The sequence below is a fragment of the Tursiops truncatus genome, chromosome 3, assembly GCF_011762595.2.
Source record: "Tursiops truncatus isolate mTurTru1 chromosome 3, mTurTru1.mat.Y, whole genome shotgun sequence".
Lineage (NCBI taxonomy): Eukaryota > Metazoa > Chordata > Mammalia > Artiodactyla > Delphinidae > Tursiops > Tursiops truncatus.
In genome coordinates this window covers 132508084-132526695 of record NC_047036.1, presented here as the reverse complement: position 1 = coordinate 132526695, position 18612 = coordinate 132508084, and the positions used below count along the sequence as shown (strand labels likewise).

Sequence of the window (18612 nt, the reverse complement as noted above, 5' to 3'; positions counted from 1 at the left end):
ATACTAAATAAATAGGCAGAGGAATAAAATAATTTCAGAGAATAGTAAATACCTGCATGGTATTTACTATGCACCAGGCATACACGTACATGCAGAGAGTCATTTTGAATCTCACAACAATCCTATGAATTAGATGTTCTATTATGATCTTTTACACTGAGCCATGGATTGCAGAGTAGTAAGTGCTCTGAAAATAATAAAACAGGATCATTTGGTGTTAGGAGGTCAGGGAAAGCCTCTCTAAAGAGGTTCTGTTGGACAGAGACCTACATGCTAAAAATGGAAAGATCTGGGGGAAGAATCTTTCAGGCATGATTAGCTTGGTACGTTGAGAAAAAGGAAAAATGGTCAGTGTAGATAAGGGGCAGGTGTGCTGGAGAGTATGGTGCAAAAATGAATTTATAAAGTTAGTCTAGGGGCCAGACCATGTGGGACGATATAAGCCACAGTAAGGAGGTTAGATGTTTCCTAGATGTAACTGAAGCCACGGAAAGTTTTTAAGCAGGAAAGCGACATCATCTAAATCTACACTGTCCAATACATCAGCCACCCACCAGGTGAGCCTACTAAGCACCTGAAACGTGGCGGGTCCAAGCTGAGATGTGCTATTAGTATGAAATACACACTAGATGTTGAAGACTTAGGAAAAAAACATTGAAAACTATTTCCTTAATAACTTCTTATTGGTTACATGTTGAAATTATAATATTTTATATATAATGGATTATATAAAATATAGTATTAATTTTTAAAATATGGCTACTAAAACATTTACAATTACATCTGTGACCCAACATTTGTGATTGCATTATATTTCTGATGGACAGCAATGATCTAGATCACTCTGTCCCTCCTGTGCTCTCTGACTCTCCCAACTTCTCGCAGTCTCCCCCAACTTCCCGTATCTTTGACAAACCACTGAAGGGATACAGATTAAGATTCCTATTTCAGATAAGGATATTTTGTAAATTAAATATATAGAGGACCCAGGGTTTGACAAGTCTGAGTTTGTTTCCACAGACAATGGACCAGCATATTTGAAAATTATCTTAGAGAAGCTGGAAGCCCAGCTCACTGTTAGAACCCCATGCAATTCAATCCAGACACTTGTGAAGTGACTCCTTTGTGAAAGGCTGTGTTCTCTGCGCTTTCCCTGAAACCCTATGCATGTACTTTCTATAGTTTACATCCTTAAGAGCCATTCACTTCATTTAATGCACATTCTGTGTTAACAGACACTTGTGCATCTGTATACCACCTCCTGTCTGAACTCCATCAGAACAACTCAAGTTGTTGAAAGCAAAACAAAGCAAATTTTTATTGTAGGGAAAAAAAGTAACAATCCTTGAAACTACTGGTTGGTACATTTGGATTTCCAATAAAAAGGGAAATCTCTCTCTCTCTCTCTCTCTCTCTCTCTCTCTCTCTCTCTCTCTCTATCTATGTAGGCAGGGTGTTTTTGACCAGTACTATTATGGGTTCCTCAAACCCAGGAATTCTCAGGAGTCTAAATCAACCCATACTGACAATACCAATAAGCCTGTAAAACTTGGCATGCCCAGACCTCTCCTCTTCCTTGGCCTTCTGTCTGGCCTTCATACTCCCATTCTTGCTCACCTCCAATCCGTTCTCTACAGTTTAATGTTTTTAAAAGATCAAACTTCTAAAAATAAAAATCAAACTGGGTCACTGTCATACTGTGGAAACTATCCCGTGGTTCCACTCCTAGGACAAATGCCTACAGGGCCGCAAGACCTGGGCCCTGCCTACCTGCCCAGCTTTACCGTGCAGCCTGCCCACGCCGTGGTCCGTGAATGAGACATTTACGTGTCCTAATTCACATTAATCCTCTCAACAGCCCTACAAAGTAGGAGGAGGCATGCTCTTCATCTTATGCTTCAGCCACAGGGACTCTGCACAAGTAGTTTGTTTTGCCTGCAATTTCTAGCCCTACTCTTCACCCAGTTTTACTTAATCAAGTCCTATCAGCTTCAGATGTGAACTCAAAGGTTACTTTCTCGGGACAGCCCTTCCAGTTACCCATCCCAAAGACTAGTTCAGGTTTAACTGTCATATATTCCCATTAGCTTGTCCTTCGTAGGAACCTCCCTTGACACTGTGCAGTAGTTTTTATTAATGTCTGTTTTCCTCACTAGACTGTAAGCTCCATGAGATCTAGCACCACATCTGCCTATTTTCCTTTCTCCTACATTCTAGCACCAAATCCAGGCCCACGGAATCACTCAGATTTCCTTAGGTCCTAAAGGAGAAGGGAGGTTTTGCAACAGAGAACCTTGCCTTCCAGGTGGCAATCTTAGGAAGCTTTGCTGCACATAGCCCCGGGGCTCTCATACCTGCCAGCCATTGCTTTGTAGTAAGCAAAGATCTGGTCCGCCAGCTTGTAGACAAACTGATCAAAACACAGGTTCACCTGGTGAAGAAGAAGCAGGAAATGTCAATGGCGTCTGTCCGGCTTTATTAGAGAAATTTCAGCAACTGAAGGGGGCAGTGGTGCAGGACTGCCTGAAGTGTGAGGTGAAGCAAGATGCTTTGCAGGAAAAAAAAAGAAGATTCTGTGGCCAATTAAGTTTGGGAAGTCTGGTCTCTTGCTCTCAAGGTCCTCAACCAGGCACAAAGAAAGCAAAATTCAAAAAGCTGTTGAGGAACCACTGTCCCCACTGGTCCCCTCCTGGCTGTTACAAGGTGCCTGCCCAGGGGGAACGCCACAGATAGGGCTTCACATCCTGTAATTACATATATCAGTCCCCTCATCTCTCCCAATAGAATTTCTTGTCTTTTCCTTTTATTTTACTTTACCTTGCTTTGCAAATGAAGAAGTTGATGGTCATTAAAAATTTAAAAACCTTTTTAAAACCAGTTTGCTTAAAAATCTTTGGTTTTTAATGAATAAGAGACCGTCTTGCCTTTTCAGTGTTTCAACATGTCAGTGGAAGAATGTGATGCTGAGGTGAGAGGAAAGTTCACAGCAGACATAGAGGATCGAGAGCAAATCCTCCAATGATGGCAAGAGCAGGGAACGGCCAAACGAGGGGCGATAAAGAGATGGGCTCTGATAGTAGCAGGGTAACAGTATAACTTCAAAGGAAATAGACTGTATTTAGGTGATTAATCTTCAATCCTTTTTGCACCAAACTCCCAGTTCCATAAGGTTAACTCTTTATTCAAAGAGCTTTCATATCTTTTATTTAACATACTAAATGTTATTCTGAACATAAAAACACAGTGTTGTGTACAGTGTTGTCCTCACACGCACGTAGCCAAGGCCTCTGCCCTGGAGTCTGAGCTTCAAGGATCCCTAAGGGGGCCTCCTTCAGGCAAAGGACCCGTAGGATCCAGGGTGGGGTGCCCAACTCATGCCCCCCTTCTATAACCAGCTTTGAATATTCTTGCCCAAATAGCCCAAGTCCCTTCCAGGCCCTGTGTGCTCTTTTCCCTGGGTTCCTCCCTGAGGGTGCACTGCACTGCAGGTGTGTGTACCCCTAGGGCCTGGGGTTGGCCAAGGGGCCATCGTTTTGGGGCACAGGAGGGAGACAAAGCTTGGGTATCCACACATAGGCCCTTCCTGGTTCAGAACAGAGTCTGAAGATGGGAAGAGAAAGGGGGGCAGGCCATGAGCTCGGGGTCTCAATCTATACTTCTGCTCCATGGCCTCCAGTGTTATCCAGGGCTTATCTGTGTGCTTTCTTTACTATTTTTTGTTTTTTGTTTTTTTTAGTGGTACGTAGGCCTCTCACTGTTGTGGCCTTTCCCGTTGCGGAGCACAGGCTGCGGACGTGCAGGCTCAGTGGCCATGGCTCACGGGCCCAGCCACTCCGCAGCACGTGGGATCTTCCCGGACTGGGGCACGAACCCGCGTCCCCTGCATCGGCAGGCGGACTCTCAACCACTGCGCCACCAGGGAAGCCCCTACATTTATTTTTTAAATGTCACTTGGACATATGACACTCTAGATTTTTTGTTTTCAACCTGTTGGAGAACATGACTATCTAAAATCTTATTGGAAAATGGACCTGTCCAAGCTGCGATGCAACCAATTAACTTGTCTACTGGAATCTTTCTTTCCAAGTTTGTGTACTGCTCAGGAGACAAACAGGATAGATTTGCATTGGGGTCCATCAAGGTTTTCAACTCCCATAGCAACTGGAAGATTTAGAAAGAAAGCAGCATCTGTACTAGATTTTCTTTGAAATACATAAACTTTCAAACTAATTTGGTGGTAATGCTTGTCCTAAGACACTTACATCTTTCCTTTATAAATAAGAATGCCTTATATTTGTGTGACAATTGGCCTCATTCTACGTTTATATAATCCCATGTACTTAGGTGGAGCAGAGACTCTCATTCCAATTTCCAGATGACACAATTGAGATATTTCATAGTCCTTAGCCCTGCTGATCCCATTTCTGGTCCTTGCTGGCCCGTGGTAGGACTGCACTTCCTCGCTCCTCTTTGAAAGGAGGCACTGCCATGAGACTTGCTTTGACCAATGACATGTGTCACTTCCAGGTGGAAGCTTTAAGTATCAGAGTATGATTCACCCTGACACATCCCCCTGCCATGGCAACTAGTGAATATCACAGATGGGTCCCAGATTAAAGACTACATACAACAGAGCCTCCCGCCAACATGCAATGGAGAAATGAGCTTTTGGTCCCAAGCTACTAAGAATGTGTGATTGTCTGTAACTGCAGCATATCCCAGCCTTTCCTGACGATTTCAGAAATAAAGCCCTTGAGCGACAATTCAACAGCTTCATAGGTGAGAGGGTGGCTATTTCCATCCTACCAGTACTAGAATGAGACTCTATAAGCTGTGTGATGTGGAGGTAATGATACTTGAACACTCTAAGATTTATTATCTGTAAAATAGACAGTAGCATACACTTCTTAAATTACTGTAAAGACTATTTAAAATGTCCATAAAGTGCTTAGTACTATACCTGGCAAATGGTAAACATATAATAATTGATAGGTAGCATTACTGTTATTATTATTAGCCAATTAATCCAACTGTAAAAGACCCATTAGAAATTAATTTTACCCATGCAGTTCTGAAGTTCGCCATCCCTGAACATCTGAAAAAGAAAGACTAACATCCTGTTCTAGGTCCCTTTTGATGATAATGATGTTTATAAAGGTCAGTGTCCAAAGCAAGTCACTGATCTCCCATGCTATGGTCTGAATGTTTGTGTCCCCCCAAAATTCATGTGTTGAAATCCTAACCCCCAAAGGTGATGGAATTAGGAGGTGGGGCCTTTGGGAGGTGATGAGGTCACGAGGATGGAGCCTTCATGAATGGGATCAGTGCTCTTATAAAAGAGACCCAGAGAGCTCCCTGGCCCCGTCCACCATACAAGGACATGACAAGAAGTCTGGGATCCAGAAGAGGGCCCTCCCCTGACCAGGTTGGCACCCTGATCTCAGACTTCTAGCCTCCAGAACTGTGAGAAATACATTCCTGTTGTTTATAGGCCCCGCAGTCTGTGGTATTTCATTACAGCAGCCCAAATGGACTAAGACACCCCACTTTGTGCCCAGCTAGAGACCTGCAAAGTCCAGACTCTTGGAACACGATTAGAAGAACAAAAGGAGAAGCAATCACTTGCCTCAGCTTCGATCTCATCGTACAGGAACTGCTTTTTAAACTTAGTCAGAGCATAGTAGGCGCTGTCGTTGTACAGATCCAAAGGGTAGAGGACGTATCTGAAGAGGGAAAAACAACGGCCAGTAGCTCACTAATGATCTCTCTTAAGGCAGGCAGATTTAAACTTGCTTAGGAAATATGAACAGCTGGGTGAACAAATTCAGAGTTAGGAAAAAGAGACCCTTTCAGGGTCTAGGATGTTTCCAGCCTCCACTTAGGAATGACTTACTTTACTGTCTGCCCACAGAAAGCAAAGTCCATGATGTTAATAAATGCAAGGCCTGACAAAAATCAGTCTGGGACTAGAAGAAATCTGGTGGCCGTTAAGGCCATTAGCTTCCCTATCCCCAGAGATGATAATTTTCCCAGCGTGGCTGTTATGAGCTTGGGAAGGGCAGATGGGCTGGTAGATTTCTGAACCTTTCTGCAAGGCTGAGTCACATCTGGTGGTGATTTGATCCTGGGTGGGGCACACTGCCTCATCTGGAAAGTTCTGGAAAGAACAGGGCTCGCTGGCTGGCAAACTGCCCTCTACCTGCACCTCGGGAACCTCCTTGCTGGCCCAACCCTGCCTCTTACTCCATCATGGAAGGTTCTTTGGTTTCCAGGATATGGTCTGTTAGAATCCAGGGCATGGACATCTCAATAGGGAACTGGATTCGCCGGCCCATGGTTAACTCCAGGAAGAATTCTCGGAACCAGAGCTGGGAGAGGTCGCAACACTGCTGCAGGGCTTCTGGAAGCATAAGGGAGAGAGCCTTGGGTTACACATCAGAAGCACCCGAAGATCTTAGCTCTTACTGGGTTTTTTTAAACTTTTATTCTTCTTTCATTGTGCTAGGTACACAGCAGGTACTGATGAAAATGACTCGATCAGTAGACCCTGCTCTCCTGTACCTGAAGGCCAGCCTAACGTCTATTTAGAAGACAGTGTTTGGGGAATTCCCTAGTGGTCCAGTGGTTAGGATCCCATGCTTTCATTGCCAAGGGCGTGAGTTCAATCCCTGGTCAGAGAACTAAGATCCCGCAAGCTGTGCAGTGTGGCCAAAAAAAAAATAGAAGACAATGTTTGTTCACCCAGCAGTGTGTGTGTGTGTGTGTGTGTGTGTGTGTGTGTGTGTGTGTCTGTGTGTGTGTGTGTGTCTGTGTGTGTCTGTGTGTGTGTGTCTGTGTGTGTCTGTGTGTGTCTGTGTGTGTGTCTGTGTGTGTGTCTGTGTGTCGGGGGGCAGTGATGTTTTAGAGCTTTAGATGCCCCTACAATTTCCATCGTGTCCTTACAAAGCCATCCTGAAAACATGTTAGCTAAGTGTCAAAGTGTGCTTGCTGTAAGTGTCAAGACAGATCCACGGGTGCCCGCTTTTAACTGGACTGCAGCCATGACCCTTGCTTGTGATAATTATGGGTCCCTTACAGAGGTCTTGAAGACCCTTCCTAGGCTGCTCCCTATGGAGAAGTTTGGGCTGTTTAAGATCACTCTTTTCAATACCAACAGACACATTGCCCCTCCCAGGACCCTGGGATGCTGCTCTCCCTCCACTCCCCACCCCTGTCCCACCTGCACGTGCATCCCACCAACAGGAGAGGTGGAGCGGGGGACTTGGGATCCAGGTGCGGTCCGGGAGCCTCCTTTGCTAGGAGCAATGGGCACTAATCAGCTCAGCGCTGCTGCTTAAAAACAAAAGGCTGACCTGGTCCCTGCGTGTGTCTGAGGGTGTCACCTGTTTGTGATCCCGCTTTACTGGGAACTTCATAACAAATTAGCTACGAATATCTACCAGATTTAGCTGAGTCAGAATAGCTGGACTGAGCCTGGCCTTTCCCAGAGTCTACTGGAAAGTGTGCCTTTTTTCTTTGGTGGCAAAATGTGCCCCTTTGGGTAGATGATCACGTCTCTTTGCAACTTCTGGCCCGACAGCCTTAGACGCTCTAGTCCCTAGGAGCCCTCCCCCTGCCCCCGACAGGGTGGCTCACCACTGATGTTGAGCAGGTGGGTGAAGAAGAAGGACTGCTTGTGGAAGTCCTCTATGGCGAGGACGATGGGTCCATCCAGGCTGCTCCGCAGGGTCTTCTTGGAGCCACTTTTGTCTGCGATGAGCGATTCAAGCATGGTCCGCACCATGTACAGCTTGAAAAAGAAAGGAAGATGGGAAGGTCAGGGGCTGGCCCTCCATCCAGGGGAAAAGGTTGCTTTGTGCTGTGTTTCTATTCTTTTTTTCTGAAGATATCTGCCCTTAAAAAGCACTGTCTTAAGGAAGCACCAGTTTAGGGTTGGAGAAGTAAATTTGGAATGTGTAACCTTCAAGAGGGAGACTGGCCAGCCTGGCAGGATGTTCTGCCTGGGGCCGGCGGCCTCCCGGGTGGGAGGACCTGGTAATACCAGGTCTTTCAAGGCCCAGGGTCCTGCCTGCTCTGCTTGGCCCAGGCCGTGGGCATCAGAGGAGAACCTCATTCCACGTCACCCTGGAGTCGCTCCCTGCTTTACTGGACAGCCACGGTGGCACCGGGGTAGAGCACTGAACTCAGAGTCAAAAGAATGGGGTTCAAGGCTAGGTACGCCCCTGACTTGCTGTGTGACCTTGGGCAACAAAGTCCCACTCTGGGCCTCAGTTTTCTTATCTGCTAACGTGAGGAGGTTGCACCAGATGCTTTCTCCAACCAGTCCCTTTCAGCTCTGACATTCCAAGGAACTGTGAAATGGGGTAGGATCAGAGCAAGCCCCCCACCACCTCAGGTTTCCGACCCTCAAGACCGAGGGACAGCGCCTCTGCAGGTATCAGCTGCATGGTACAGCTTGCCGAAATGCTGGGTGGATAGCAGGTGAAGATCGGTACTTACACAGGAGGCCTACTAGACAATTAACTCCTGCTTACAGAGAGCCTTAAGTGCAAAGGGCGCAAGTGCTAATCTACATCTTTCCACATCATGTGTCTTTGAATCTTAGGGCTGGAAGGGGCCGTGAACAGCCAGGCTAGTCCATTCCTGCTGCCTCCTGGAGAAGGGTACCCAACCAACCCAGCCAGGCGGTGTTATACCAGGGATCGGCAGCCTCTTCGGCCCTGTGTGCCACCAGTGGGGTGAAACAAAGCCCGCGGGGACCACTGGCAGGCCTAAGACATAGATAGGAGAGAGGAGGAGGGAATGGGAGGGCAGGAGAGACAGGGAAGAGGGAGAGAGAGAAGAGAGAGAGAGAGAAAGAAAAGCAAGAGGTATTGTATACGGTGGGAAAGCCGCCACGACTGCTAGAGGCCATCTGCCGACCACCTCTGAGATGCTCCAACCTCCCTCTGCCACCACGTCCATGCTGGCCGCCTCTGATCTTCTCTAGGACCACACCCACCACGCGCCTGGCCTGGGCTGGGCAGCACGGCCACAGAAAGGAGTGGCACGCCATCCCTGGCACAGCACTTTCCTTTGTGGTGAAGGAACTCCGGGGCTGCTGGTTTATCATGCAGCCCACCCTCTGCAACCCTGTCGGTGGGCACGGCTGACCATCCCTAAGACTCGAGAGGCACTGCTCTAATGACGGCCTTTGGAGGCCTCCAAGAGAGGAGTCTTCAATCCAGTCTGTGCGGGTGTCGACTGATTGGTACCAAATTCTAACGATTTGAAAAACCATTTCATCCCTAAGAGGGGAAACGTTTTCCCCACCTACTTTTACTAAACAAAGCATTTAATTCACCAGAACAGTAACCTCCCAGCTCTGCCAGATGCCATGTCTACTGTGCTCCCAAGGCCCTAACAGAGCCCCAGGGTGGGAGTCAGGAGACCTGGTTCTCGTCCCACCTCCATCTAAACTCACCTTGTGACTTGGACAAGTCACTTCCCCTCTCTGGACCTCAGTTTCCCCATCTGCAAAATAGGGGGAGGAACTAGTTTGCGACTAGTTTGTCTCTAAGGGCTCTTCCAAGCTGACTGTCTAGGAGTCTATCAAGTGTGTCTGTGCCACCCTAACATGACTTGGGGGTGTCGGGGGGGCCTAACTGTTGGTGACACTCCTTCTCATATTATCTTTATAAATGCTCCGTTCTCCCTCCCTGCCCCCCACCCCTCTCTCATTCTCTGCCTGTTGGCCCCCTTTTGCGACCTCCTCCTTTCCAGTTTCTCTTTTGCCTCGCCTGGAAGCAACACCCAGAAGCCCTGCTCAGCCCCTCCAAGCCATTCTGGACTGGAAAGGTCTCTGGCCCTTGGCATGACACAGAACCGTCTGCAGAAGCTTCCTTGAGAAGTTCCATGTTTCTCGAGCAGGCAAGAAAAGTGCAAAGGGGTCTGTGAGCTGCGGGCCAAGGGAAGCTACGATGCCAGTGCTGAGAACCCAGCTGTCCCGGGCGCTGCCTCCTTGCCCCCACCCCGTGCCCAGACACAGACACACATACAGTGAGAAGCGTCAGGGGTGGGCCTCAGATGGCTCATCTCAGATGATTCAAGGAATCAGGATTTCAGAGATGAGAGAGGTTTAAAGGTCATGTGAAGCAGGAGTTCTCAGCCTGGGGCTTTGGGGGCCTGTAAGACCTTTAAAAGCTATAATGGGTCCATATGCTTTTTCTCAATAGCTCAAAAAGCCTACCAGAAACTATTTATCCTTAAGTAGGGGGCAAGGATTTAACTGAGATGCCTAGGTTCTTTACTTTTTTTTCTGTAATTCTACCGACTACTTTGGATAAGCCACAGACAACCTCTCGTTGTTGAAAAAGCTCCGGTTGGCAACTCTGAATATCTCTGATTATTAGACTTTCTCTAAGTGGTTGAGGGCTTTGGATACTTGTGATGTTGGTGGCGGGGGGTACGGGGAATAACAAAAGCGGTGTTTTGTCAGTAACGTGATCTCATCCAAAGTTTTCATTTAACAGAGAAGATAACCAGAGCTCAGAGAGGTCAAGGCACTTGCCCAAGATCCCGCAGCAAGTCAGAGGCAGAACTTAGGAATTCCCAAGCTAGGACATCACTACAGGGGAAGCGGGGGTCAGCGTTCATTAACCAGGGACAGGATAGATGCATACAGATTTCACTTTAAACTTCTCCTATACTTTGGAACCTGTACTTCACAGGGCTAGGACAGCCGGTCCTGGTATTACCCCCATTTGCCAGATTAGACAACTGAGGCACAAAGAGATCTGTGTAACGTGCCCGAGGTCACACAGGTATCTAGGACTAGAATCCAGGTCTCCTGAATCTTAAGTCAGTGGTCCTCCCTCTTATATCAAAACAAGATGGCAGAATAAGACTAGAGCAGCCGCTTGACCCTGCCCCTCCTGCCTGAGGACCCCCAGCCCCACTGCCCCATGGTCCAGCCAGGATGACCTACCATAGCCTGGCTGGCCTCTGAGTCAGCAGAGCTGGCCTGTGCCTGGAGCTGCTTACCTGTGTGCTGGAGGGCCCCACGGCACGCCGGGGCACCTTGATGTCAAATCCACCTTTGGGGTCCTTCTCCCCTCTCAAGCACGGGTCATTGGGGGGCTCTCGGCCTCCCTCCCAGTCACAGATGGTTTTCCGAATTGCCTGTAGGACACTGGGGAAGGAAGAACCTGGATTCAGACCAGCTGGAAAGAGGCACTGCAAGCCTGTTTCTAGAGGCCATGGTGTTCCAGGACCATGTGCCTTAGAACTCCTGGCATGCTTGTGAAACATGCTCACTCCAGGGCCCCATCCCCAGGGATGCTGGCTTAACAGATTGGAGGTGCAGCCCAGACGTCTGCATTTTACAAGTGCCCCGGTGATTCTGAGGCCCACTGGCTGTCTGAGAACTCAGCTCTGAGGCCACACAGTGGGAGAGAACCTGAGTGAAGGATGGCTAGTTTTCTTTTTGCTTACAGGACAGTTTCATTAGTCCATTTAAATCTCTGTATACTTAAACCTTGAATAATAGCTTATATCTGTGGCACACTTGCTCCATGCTGCTGTGTGCTTAGGTCTATACACGGATTATCTCATTTCATCATCCCAACAGCCTAGGGAGTAGGTACCATCATCATCCACAGTTTACAAATGAGGGAAACTGAGGTGCAGAGAAGGTAAGTAACATGACTAAGTTCACACAGCTAGACAGTGGTGGATATGGGCTCCAAACCCAGAGATGGAGGCTTAATTCATCCCAAATGTCCAATCTCCTGAAACGGCCTCATAGGACTTGCTGGAACTCACTGGAAGGTCCGTTTGTGTTCAGACACTTCCCTGGAAGCTGACTGATCTGGGAACGTCCTCTGTGGCCTGCACCCAGCACCCCCGATTTTGGATGTGGCCCCCTGAAAAAGGCCATCTGAAGACCCACCTGATGAGGACATTCTTCTTCTTCCGCACTGCCTGCCTGAGGGGTTCACGCAGGGTCACCTGGGCAAAGTCCTGCAGGGCTGCGTAGATGGTGTTCCTGATGGCCTGGTTGAAGACGCTCTCCATCCTGCCCATGAGCACCTGCAGGCCTTTGATCATGGCGATCACCTGGCCAGGCACAGATCGAGGTCAGGCTCACCGTGCCTTGGCATACCCGTCTGTCCGGTACCCTCACCACATCTCCGGGAGGGGTGCTGGAGGAGACATCCTGAAGCACGAGGCCAGCGAGTGCTACTCAGAGTGTCAGTTCACGGCTGGGTGGAAACGTGTGCCAGAAGAGAAATCAGCACTCCGCCTCCCTCATCAAGGAAGCGCTGCTACAGAGCAGAGACGTCAGCCACATGCTGCGCGTGTGCCTCACCATCAGCTGACTTTCATTCTGGCACCGGCCCCCATCTTGCCGCTGACTGGTGACGACTGGCAGCTGGTCCATGGACCATGTTTTGAGCAGCACTCTGACTTTGAGAGGTCTCTCCACATCCCATGTACCCACAGACAATATCAAATAGAACTTCTTTCTATAGAATTTTTACAATCTTTGCTTTTGAAGTGATTTGGCCAGTTGCTGCTTGAGTCCATAAAATAGGATTCCTATAGAAGTCTTGTGGGGAAAGGCTTCTGCCCTTCTATTTACCTCCTCCCTAGCCCCTTAACTCACTTATCTGTCTGCAGAGGTGGGGAGACAGGTAACTAGGATGCGTGTAGCGTCACTTTGACCTTGGCGCTCACTTGGGATCTGTCTGCCTGTGGGGTGTGTCCTCTCCTCTGGGTGCCTGTCTTGTCCTTGCGGTAATCACCCCTCCCCATCCCAAGGATGGGAGGTGTATATTTATGCAGCTGCTTTGCCTGTTTCCCAGTGGGAAGTTTCATGGGATGCGGGAGGAATAGGAAGCCTGGTGTGGCCTTGAGTGAAGTCACATTCTCTGGTCCAGCTTTACCAAACCTGATCCTTTGGCCCCCCGTCAGCCTCAAGTGCTAACTTCTAGATTAGCTCAGAATTCAGAGGGGAGGGAGATCAGCTCGGTGTTTTGTGACCACCTAGAGGGGTGGGATAGGGAGGGTGGGAGGGAGATGTAAGAGGGAGGAGATATGGGGATATAAGTATATGTATAGCTGATTCACTCTGTTATAAAGCAGAAACTAACACACCATCGTAAAGCAATTATACTCCAATAAAGATGTTAAAAAAAAAAAAAGGAGTTCAGAGGGGAAAGCCTTGTCAAATCAGCCTCCTGACAACTGCCACACTTGTCACACCCCTCATGACACGGTCGATTTCCTCCCTCTGCACCAGACTGTAAGCACTGCAGGGGTGAGGCCTGGCATGCTGTGTAGGCTCCATCCCTGGGGCCCAGGGCCCTGGTGGGCCCTCAAGAGATTTTTCTTGAAAAGCAATGAGTAAATGAATGAATGAGCTTAGATGCTAAGCCTTTATGTTCCTCCAAACTGTAAATGAAGAAATACAACATTCGAGGCAGGAGAAATAGTGAGAATAGTTCAGAAGGTAAGAATTTTCACTAGAACCAACAGTCTAATGGTTTTGCCGAAGAGAACCTTTATAGTGCAGAAATAATGAGAGAGAAGCTCTAAAGGAATGTTAATTCATAAAAGAATCTGGGATCCTGGCTGGCAATGAAACCAGGAAATAAGGGACAAAGGAAGGACAAAATAATGAAGATTTTTCAGAATAACTCCAAACACAGAAGAGTATGCAGATCTGTTAGACCTAAGGGAAAATCTTTGCAACTTTGGGCTAGGCAGAGATTTCTTAGCTAGAACACAAAAAATCACAAACCACAGAATAATAAATAAGTTGAACTTCCTCAAAATTAAAAACAGGTGCCCAAAAAAAAGAAAAGACAAAGTCACAGATTAGAAAAAATATTTGCAACGTATTTGTGAATAAGGACTTGTATCTAGAATATATAAAGATTCTCACAATTTAATAGTAAGAAGATGGAAAGCTAATTGTAAAAAATGGGCAAAAGATTTCAACAGACAACACTTCACAAAGGAAGATGTATGAATAGCCAATAAGCACATGAAAAGATGCTCAATATCATTAATCTTCAGGGAGATGCAAACTGAAACCTCAGTGAGATGTACTGAATATCCATTAGAATGGCTAAGATTAATAAGACTGACAGCACAAGCACTGTGAGGGTGTGTGCGACAGAACCCTCGTATATAACTGGCGGGAATATAAAACGGTACACCCGCTTTGGAAAACTGTTTGGCAGTTTCTTAAAAAGTTAAACATACACCTCCAATATGACCATTCCAAGAGAAATAAAAACCTATGTCTACACAAACACTTATACTCAAATATTTAAAGCAACTTTGCTTACATTGGCCAAAAGCTGGAAATGGCCCAATGTTTATCAACAATTGAATAGATACACAAATTGTAGAATAGCCACGCAATGGAAAAATACTCAGCAATGAAACGAAACAAACTATTGATACAAGAAACAATGTGGATGAATCTCAAAATTATTATGCTGAGTGAAAAAGCCACATGCACAAAATACATACTATATGATTCCACTTAAATAAAATTCTAGAAAATGAAAACAAATCTATGGTGACAAAAAATGTGATTGTTTAGGGCCAAGGATGGAGGGAAGGATGGATTGCAAATGGCATATGAAGTCTTAAAGGGAGACGAAAATGTTCTGCATCTTGTGTTTTTGGTTTCACAGGTATATATACAACTGTCAAAACTTTGTGAATTATACACTTTAAATGGATGCAGCTTACCAAACGTAAATTATACCTTAGTAAAGCTCATTGAAAAAAACAATAATATTCTCGTGGAGAGAGCACATTCATGACACAAGAGTTGGGTGCGATTAAAAAAAAAAGAAACATTCAGAGAACAAGATGGAGCTTTTGGACATTTAAAATATTATAGGCAAAATAAAAAATACTAAGAGAGTTGAAAACTGAAATTAAGGAAATATCCCATAAAGCAGAACAAAAATAAGTGATATGCAATAAGACAGAAAAGATAGGAAAATTAGACACTAACTCCTGGGCATCCAACATCTGATAGATAGAAAACCTAGAAAGACAGAACAGAGAAAACAGAGAGGAGGAAATTATCAAAATTAAAATTCAAGAAAATTTCCCAGATCTACAGAACTTGTATTTCCACACTGCAATGGCCTATTTAGTGTCCCAAACAATGAATGCAAAAGGCCCTTATCATGATGCCTTACAGTGAAACTTCAGAAAAACTGTGATAAAGAGATGAGACTGTAAGATTCTACAGATGAAAATGAAAGAATAAAGTTAGACTCACATTTCCTAATTTCAAAACTTACTACAAAGTTACAGTAATCAAAATGGTATGGTATTGGCATATAGAAAGACATATAGATCAATGAAAGAGATCTGAAAGCCCAGAAATAAACCCTTACATTTAGAGTCAATTGATTTTTGACAAGAGTACCAAGGCAATTCAATGGAGAAAGAATACGCTTTCCAACAACTGGTGCTGGGACAACTGGACATCTGCATGCAAAAGAATGAAGTTGGACCCCTACTCACACCATATACAAAAATTAACTCAAAATGACCAAAGATCTAAATGTAAGAATTGAAACTATAAAAATCTCAGAAGAAAACATAGGAGTAAATCTTTGAGAACTTGGATTAGGCAATGGTTTCTTAGATATGACACCAAAAGCACAAGTGACAAAAGGAAAAATAAAAGGAACTTCATCAAAATTGAAAACTTTTGTGCTTCAAAGGATACCATATAGAAAGTAAAAAGACAATCCATGGAATGGAGGAAAATTTTTTCAAATTATATGTCTGATAAGGGACTTGTATCCAGAATATATAAAAACTCTTTCTTTTGGTGTTTGAATATTGATATATTTTTAAATATACCAGTTCTGGGAAACAAGATGCATAATAAAATTTTTTCCTCTTTTTCATTTTGGCTCATAAATGTGGCTGCATTTTAGAAAACAGTCCCTATTTTCCTGGTAACCATGGCAAATTAATTAGCTTTTTCTGATACAGAATATATAAAAACTCTTATACTTCAAAAATAAAAAGACAAATAACCTAAAATAAAATGGGCAAAGAATCTGAACAGACATTTCTCCAAAGAAGCTATGCAGATGGCCAATAAGCACATGAAAAGGTGCTCAATATCATTAGTTATTAGGGATATGCAAGTCAAAACCACCATGAGAAACTACTTCACAACTAGGATGGCTAAAATCAAAAAGACCATAAGTGATGACAAGGATATGAAGAAATTGCAACTCTCGCACACTGCTGATGAAAATGTAAAATGGTGCAGCTGCTTTGGAAAACAGTTTTTACAGTTCCTCAAATTTTTAAACGTAGAGTTACCACGTGACCCAGTAATTCTGCTTCTAGGTATATACACAAGAGAATGAAACATATTTCCACACAAATACTTGTACATGAATGTACATATCAGCATATTCATGATAGCCAAAAAGTTGAAACAACCCAAATTTGTGAATATATAAACAAATATGATATATTCATACAATGGAATATTATTCAATCATAAAGGAATGAAGTACTGATATATACTAGAACATGGATGAACCCTGAAAACATCATGCTAAGTGAAAGAAGCCAGTCACAAAGGATCACATATTATATGGCTCCATTTAAATATAATCTCCAGAAGAGGCAAAACTATGCAGACAGAAAGTAGATTAGTGGTTGCCAGAGGCTGGTGGGGAAAGGGATGAATGGCAAATGACCACTAATGGGTATGGGTTTTTTTGGGGGGATAACAAAAATGTTATAAAATTAGGCAGTGGTAATGGTTTCACAGCTCTGAATATACTAAAAATAAGTGTACACTTTAAAGGGTGAATTTGTTTATATATAAATTATATCTCAATAATGCGATTATTAAAAAATTATACAGAGGAAAAAATAACAAGGAAGCAGGGATTAGACTAGAATCCAACTTTTCAGCAGCAACACTAAAAGCTAGAGAACAATGGAATAATACCTTCAAAATTCTGGGAAAAAATTATTTACAATTTAAAACTCTCTAGCCACTCACTATGAGTGAATTTAGAAGTAAAACATTTTCAGATATTCAAGATCTCAGAAATATTTTCCTCCATAATCCCTTTCTTAGAAAGCTTTGGAGGATATACTCCACCAATATAAAGAGAGAGTCAGCCCTGGGGTCCAATACAGGAGAGGGACAAAGGGAATCCCAGGGTAATGATGATGAGATATCTCAGATCAGTAACTGAACAACAGATCTAGAGACAAATCAGTTCAGATTGGAGAGAAGGAAAAGGGGCTTCAGCGGGAATGGCTCCAAGGAAAAAAAAGAGTAATAAAATTCATAAAATAATGATTGTGATTAGCTCTTTCGTAGGAAGTTTTACATTGGTATGTTTGAGGGCTCCTTTTTTATTGGATCATAGAAAACTTATCAAACAAAAAGGCAAAAGCTGTGCCAGAAAAGAGATGTATTCATATTAGACCACATGACTCAGCAATGAACAGTTACTCAGTTATAGTAATACAGAGCAACTGTTAATTTAACCAAAAAGTGTTAAATTGCCACTTTGGGAAGATAGGAGAAAGGAATTGGGTGTATTGGGGGTGGAAATGGGAGGTAGAGATGAAAGAACTAAACTGTTTTCTCCCAAAGTACGAAATCAATAGAAAATGCCATAAATTGAAAAACCAGGGAACAGCCCCATCAGGCTGTTAGTGGAAGTACAGAGATAAATACCAGAAGAAATAGCTTGACAAGGTGAAAAGATGTTTCCTATTTTGGGACTCAGGGAGGAGTGAGGTGGTGCAGGTTACTGTAATATTTTTGCCTTGTTTTAGTGTTGTTTAATGCCACGTAAAATTACTTTTCTTTCTTTCTTTAAAATTTAATTTAATTAATTATTTTTATACAGCAGGTTCTTATTACTTATCTATTTTATACATATTAGTGTATATATGTCAATCCCAATCTCCCAATTCATCCCACCACCACCACCGCACCCCCCAGAATTACTTTTCTTAAATTTATTTTTACATGGTTTACTAACAAAATAAAAATTATAAAACCTCTCAATGTAAAGTAAGGACTAGAAGGAAATACAGAAAATGCCACTGGTGGTTGTAGTTGGATGATTTTCTGAGACTGTGGGAAGGTGAGTGTAGGAGTGGGGTTGAGAGGAGCATTTCCTAAACTACCTATGGTGCCTACGTATTGCTTTTATTAAAGAAAGAAAGGTATAAACAGTTTTACAAAGTTGTATGTCCTCTTTGACTGAAAGTCTCATTTTATATAAATAGGCTTGAGGAGGACTTTCTCGCCCAGTGATGACTGGGCAACTGTCTTCCAGGCTGACTATTTGCAATGGAAGTGCTAGGAGGTCAGGACCACTCAGCTCAATGCCAAGTGTGATTACAATCTGTCTGGGGAGAGAGGAGAGACCCACACGACCATCAGCGGGTGAACACATCAACCAAATGGGGTGAGTCCACGCAACGGACTATCACTCAGTCATAAAAGGGAATGCAGGCTTCCCTGGTGGCGCAGTGGTTGGGAGTCCGCCTGCCGATGCAGGGGATGCGGGTTCGTGCCCCGGTCCGGGAAGA

The 18612-nt window shown here is 44.6% G+C and overlaps 1 protein-coding gene across 1 annotated transcript in view; it reads right to left on the bottom strand.

Annotated features, from left to right (window-relative positions):
- CYFIP2 (cytoplasmic FMR1 interacting protein 2) overlaps positions 1-18612 on the bottom strand; it is a 131567-nt gene that overhangs the window by 68123 nt on the left and 44832 nt on the right. Inside the window, exons 14-19 of the mRNA XM_033853510.2 lie at positions 11930-12096; positions 11023-11170; positions 7636-7789; positions 6244-6400; positions 5627-5723; positions 2355-2431 (exon numbers count right to left, since the gene is read on the bottom strand). Of these exons, the coding sequence (XP_033709401.1) occupies positions 2355-2431; positions 5627-5723; positions 6244-6400; positions 7636-7789; positions 11023-11170; positions 11930-12096 (800 nt within the window). The remainder of the gene's footprint in view (positions 1-2354; positions 2432-5626; positions 5724-6243; positions 6401-7635; positions 7790-11022; positions 11171-11929; positions 12097-18612) is intronic.